General features: G+C 39.2%; 1 protein-coding gene across 1 annotated transcript in view; it reads left to right on the top strand.

Moving 5' to 3' along the window:
- The window catches only part of KIF5B (kinesin family member 5B), a 41,100-nt gene extending 37,874 nt beyond the window's left edge, over positions 1-3,226 (top strand). Inside the window, 3 exon segments of the mRNA XM_015408123.1 lie at positions 1-74; positions 954-1,106; positions 1,814-3,226. The exon segment at positions 1-74 is cut by the window's left edge and continues 20 nt beyond it. Of these exon segments, the coding sequence (XP_015263609.1) occupies positions 1-74; positions 954-1,090 (211 nt within the window). The 3' untranslated portion in view covers positions 1,091-1,106; positions 1,814-3,226.
- The last annotated feature ends 2,039 nt before the right edge of the window (positions 3,227-5,265 follow it).

The raw sequence follows: 5,265 nt of genomic DNA on the forward strand, positions 1-5,265 counted from the left end.
GCAGGAAGTTGATCGTATTAAGGAAGCTGTCAGATCGAAGAATATGATCAGAAAGGCACATTCTGCACAGATTGGTAAGCAGAAAAATGGAGCAGAGTAGTCACTGCGGGTGGGATGTGCTTGATTAGTGCTTGCTGAGATAAGCGCTTGTGTATGGCATGTTTTAAAGTGGTGGAAGAGATCCACAAAGATGCATTTTTGAGTGTCCGTACTATCTCAATTTCTTTAGTAATTTGGAAAGAGCAATCACAGTTCATTGTTAGGGCAACAGTTACCTGGTCTGCTCACTTGCAGATTTAACAGCATGGCAACAGTTACCCAGTCTGCTCACTTGCAGATTTAACGGGAGAGCCAGTTTGGTGTAGTGGTTAGGAGCGTGGACTCTAATCTGGGAGAATTGGGTGTGATTCCCCACTCCTCCACATGCAGCTGCTGGTGTGACCTTGGGCCAGTCATAAACTCTGTGCTGTTCTGTCAAGGGCAGTTCTCGAGAGAGCTCTCTCAGCCCCACCTACCTCACAGGGTGTCTGTTGTGGGGAGGGAAATGGATTGTAAACTGATCTGAGACTCCTTCAAGTAGCGAAGGGCGGGGTATAAATCCAATCTCCTCCTCTTCTAAATATTTTAGAAGTGCAAGCTTCTAAATATCACTTTCATTAGGCTGTTGACATGTAAGAAATGTATGTGATGCCATAATACAAAACTGGCAATCTCCAAGTTCTCAGTTATGGGTTAGGTGCTTTTCCAGGCACGTAAAGGTGTGTTGTTGGTTTTGTCAGTGGGATCATTGGCAGAAGACTTCCAAGCATCATAGACATGGACAAATAAATGACACAGTTCATCCCCACACTTCAGAATACTTTCTTATATAATGTGTGGAGTTAATTCAAGTTGCAGTCCTCAGAAGTCCTGTGGCTTGCTTCATCTTTAACCCTTGTGCTTCTTCCATGCAGCTAAGCCTATTCGCCCCGGCCAGCATCCAGCAGCTTCTCCAACTCATCCAAGTGCAATTCGCGGGGGAGGTGTTTTTACACAGAACAGCCAGCCAGTTGCCCTCCGTGGAGGCGGAGGACGGCAGGACAAAGTGTAACATCTACGTCATACAGGTTGGCTTTTAACTAGGATACCTATTTATTCCATTGTAAAGGAAAGAAAATATTCTCTAGGAAAATGCAGAGCATGAAATTATAATACTACTAAGTAAAATTCCCGATAGGCAAGTGGGTTTTGGTGCAGTTACGAACATCTTCACTTGCACATGGGGTCTGGGTGAAATCTTGACTGATTCAGAAGTTATCCAAGACACTCTTAATTTGTGCCTCAGATTCACCATTTCAGCACGCTGGCTGTAGATCAGTGAGGTGGTGAGTCTGCCCACGTGCAGCTGCCAGTCCTACTGTAACTTAACTTTGCATTTGAACTAGGTACAGAACCTATTTAGAATAAGAACAGAATTTCTAATGAAATATTCAGGGGGAAGATTGATTTAAAATGATAATATCGTCAAATTCAGCCCAGAATAATGGAATTTCTTGGGATTTTGAGGGAAGCTGAGACCAAACTGGATTAATTTCCAGGAGTTCAGACTAGAGAAAAAGCTAAAGATATGGGGATAACTGATAAGGTTTTAGATCTAAACAAGTCATTAGTTAAAACCCTGTCATATGTTTCACCTTAATTATTCCGCTGAAGACTGAAAATAGTTCTGGTAGCGTTGTTTAAAGCTTACCTGTCTTCATAAAATTACAAACATCTTGTTTGGGTAAGTAGTTATGTTTCTAGTCTCTGAATAAGCCTCTCTGGTTCTTTGTAGATGCTGAGAAGGACATGCAGCATGAAGAAGATCGGTATCATGCAACGAGTCATTCCGTGACAGTGATCTCTATATCTGTCTCTTACTGGGGATTGTAGGATTTGGTGTGTGTGTGGGGGGGATTGTATAAATTTATACTGGTCTGTACAGCTCTCTTCATTCTACAGATTCGGCTGATTCCCAACGAAATTATGAAGAAAATTATCCCTCTTGGAAAATTGACTTGTAACTTTAAAATGTAGCTCTTTCCATTACACAATCCTGTCTTTCACGTCTTAAATTTAGTCTGCACTGTGCCAAGTTGAATGTATGTTAAGCAACATCCTAGTTTAAAAAACTTCCTAGCTTAATTTGTGTATATTTTATGGTCTTAGGGAATGTGGAACAATGTTAAAGTATGTTTTAATTTTTACCACTTTTAAATAACACTACTTGACCCCACTCTTGAATTAGAGCAACACTGTACATTAAGTTTGCCCAAATGGCTGTATAGAACATAAGATTGAAATTATTTGTACAGTACGCGATTACTGAGGTGTGCTTATGATGACTGCCCTAAGGCACTGAAGTCTCAGAAGTGGAACTAAAAAAGTCTGTTCTAATGAGGCTGCTTTACTATGTGATTAAATCTGTTATCAGGTTAATGAATTAATTCTGTGTAGCAAGTAGTAAATGTAAGTTTACATAGAAAGACTTGGCAATGACTTCTTTCATCTGTCCTGTTCCTGAGTAGATGCAGAATAGTGTGATGAGGTGAAAACATTCTGCTTCATCTTGAAGAGCCTGTTAATGGTCACCAGGGTTGGACAAATGGTGTTAACTGCTGTGGTGAGCAATTGGGACACTGTAGACCGCCTCTTGTGCCAGCTATGGTTTTACTAATTATCTGCAAAGTACAAATTGGGTTTTCAGTTTAAGGGAGTGTGAGTCACTTGAACACAAGGAACAAACTGGATACAGAAAGGAGACAAAAGTGCTCAAAATGGCCATAAGTGTCAGATGGTTGTGGGAATTGTGCTACACTGAAACTGTACTGTAACTTATTTGTAAATCTAGAATTCTGTAAATGTTTTCTTCCAGAGTACTTTGTCAGGCCATTTTATATTACCTTTCTCTTTTGGAATTTTAAAAATGAAAAAGATTGCCCTGTAAAAAAGCACTTGTAACTACATCACATGAAAGTCAAAGAATGCCTTTGACGGGGTGTTCCAAAATTTTCTGACGGTTTCTTCCTCATTAGACTAGAATTAGGTTATTAGCAGGCAAGAGAAGAAATGTTGCAGCAGTGGAGAGGTTTCTGGAGGACAGCTTTTCCTGGAGTAAGTCCATATGCCAGTTTTATATCTTGCTACAGAATGTTCACAAGCACTTTCTTTTGATCTCGAGGACTGGCTGGCTGCTTTTTTTTTTTTACACACAAACTAAAATATTTGTATTATGGAGCTTGTATTATGACTTGGGTAGTCATTTCTTTCCTATTCCTTACGACTTGTCTCTTTTTATATATAATTTTGTTTTTAGAGGCTGGATTTTTATCAGCCAGACCCTCACTATTTAGGGATTTTCATACCCAAGCCCTATTATTTTTTGTGCTTGAATTCACACTCCAGACCCGAAATGAACTAATTCTGGAACTTACAAGGGCACTAGTACAAAGGAAAAAAGGTGTTACAAGTCACACTTGAAGTTGCATTTCTCAACATGTCAATTTCTCAACAGTAACCATATATTTTCAGTCCTGATTCAATTGATGCAGTAAGTCTGGTTTCCTGGCCATATATTCAAATGAAGCAGGATATTTTCTCATGGCTGTTATGGTAGTTTCATTCCTGTAAGTAACGTATCACGGGTTTTGGTGCTGACATGGCTGTGTAATTAAGCGGTTAAATAAACTGTAACTAGCATGTAGCTCACAATGTACATCCTTTTTATACCTAAGCTTTTTTATTTTAACCTTTTATGAAGTTTACCAAGAACTGCAACTTAGACTTTAAAAAGAACTCCTATTTTAGTTCTTTGGATCACCTACAATAGGTTGCATGAACAGGACAGTTAACTGGTTTTGTAAATTTAAGATCTTCAATCCACAATAGAATTTTAAAGCATTGCTGTTCCAATTTACACTCCTTGGGGTTTGTTTTTTTTAAATTATTCCTCTAGGCCATTTAAAAATGGCTTGGGGGTAGGAATTGAGTGAGATGAAAGAACACTATTTATTCATGGAGATCAACTAAATTATTTGCATAACTTTACTGATGTATTTCTTTATGTAACTCCAAATTAGGCCGAAAATGACAAGTCTGCCTTGTGGACCCAGTGGTTTATTCTCAGTACATGAGGATGCATTGCAGAATAAATGGTTTGGAGAAGATGCCATATAGTTTTAACTACCTGCATGCTGTAAATGTTTTTTGTGTTTAAATAAAATCTTTGAATTTCAGTGAGCTTCATTGAGATCTACATAATCTTTTAAAGTTGGATCAGTTGTTAGCACAATACACACGACCCAGTTAATACGTACGAGGGAAATGGTGCTGACATGTTTTGGAGAGAGGGTGAGCAATATTTTATCGAAGTCCAACTCTGAAAAGGAGTTTCATCAGTTAGCTGTGGCACTTGAAAGGGGGGCAGGGGGGACAACGTCAGGAATACCTCAACCTGCAAGCATGACCCTTATGGCATTTTTAAATTGCTTTAAAATGGTGGTGGCATCCAGGGGGGTCAGACCCATGGATCCTGTCACATCTGGTTTGGCCCACGCTGACCAAGGGCTTTGTGGAAGAGCATGAGAGATGAGTTGAGGGTCTGCAGAGGGACAGGAGAAAGCAACAAAAACTGCCTCCCTTTCATTCTCAGAAAAATTATTTGGGATCCAGCTCTTTGTGTAATTTGTACGTGCACATGCCATGTGTGAGCCAATCATTATGTTTGAGACCAAAACATCAGATTTTTGGTCTCTAAGTAACTATTATGTTGACTTGTTTTGATTTACATGGTCAGAATAAATCCCAAGACCATATCTATGTCAGCCTGAATTCCTTTCTTGGAATAATTTGGAAGACTAATGTATCTTGCATATAAAAGTTGTGATCCCCTTGACAAGTCCCAACAGTCTTGTTCAAATTCTGCTCTCAAGAAAACCGCCTTCCATACTAAGAAAACACTGCCTTTTCTGAACTTCTTGCTACTGTTTCTAATTTGCAGCCTCTGTTATTTCTGGTTGTGTCCATGTAAATCTGTTTTTAAATGCATCTATTCAGGGTCATGAGGAACACATAACCACTAGAGGGCGCAGCAATCCCTTAAATTATACTGAAAGAGCTTGACTAAGCCTTTGGAGACAGTGGTATAATTTGCTTATATTTTGTACTTTTAAAATTACAGCATTTCTTTAAAAATAGGAAGATGTGCATTTTATACTGTGCACATGGCGAGATACTTCAGGGAGCTCT

This window comes from Gekko japonicus, unplaced genomic scaffold (assembly GCF_001447785.1).
Source record: "Gekko japonicus isolate JY-2015 unplaced genomic scaffold, Gekko_japonicus_V1.1 scaffold87, whole genome shotgun sequence".
NCBI classification, from domain to species: Eukaryota; Metazoa; Chordata; class Lepidosauria; order Squamata; family Gekkonidae; genus Gekko; species Gekko japonicus.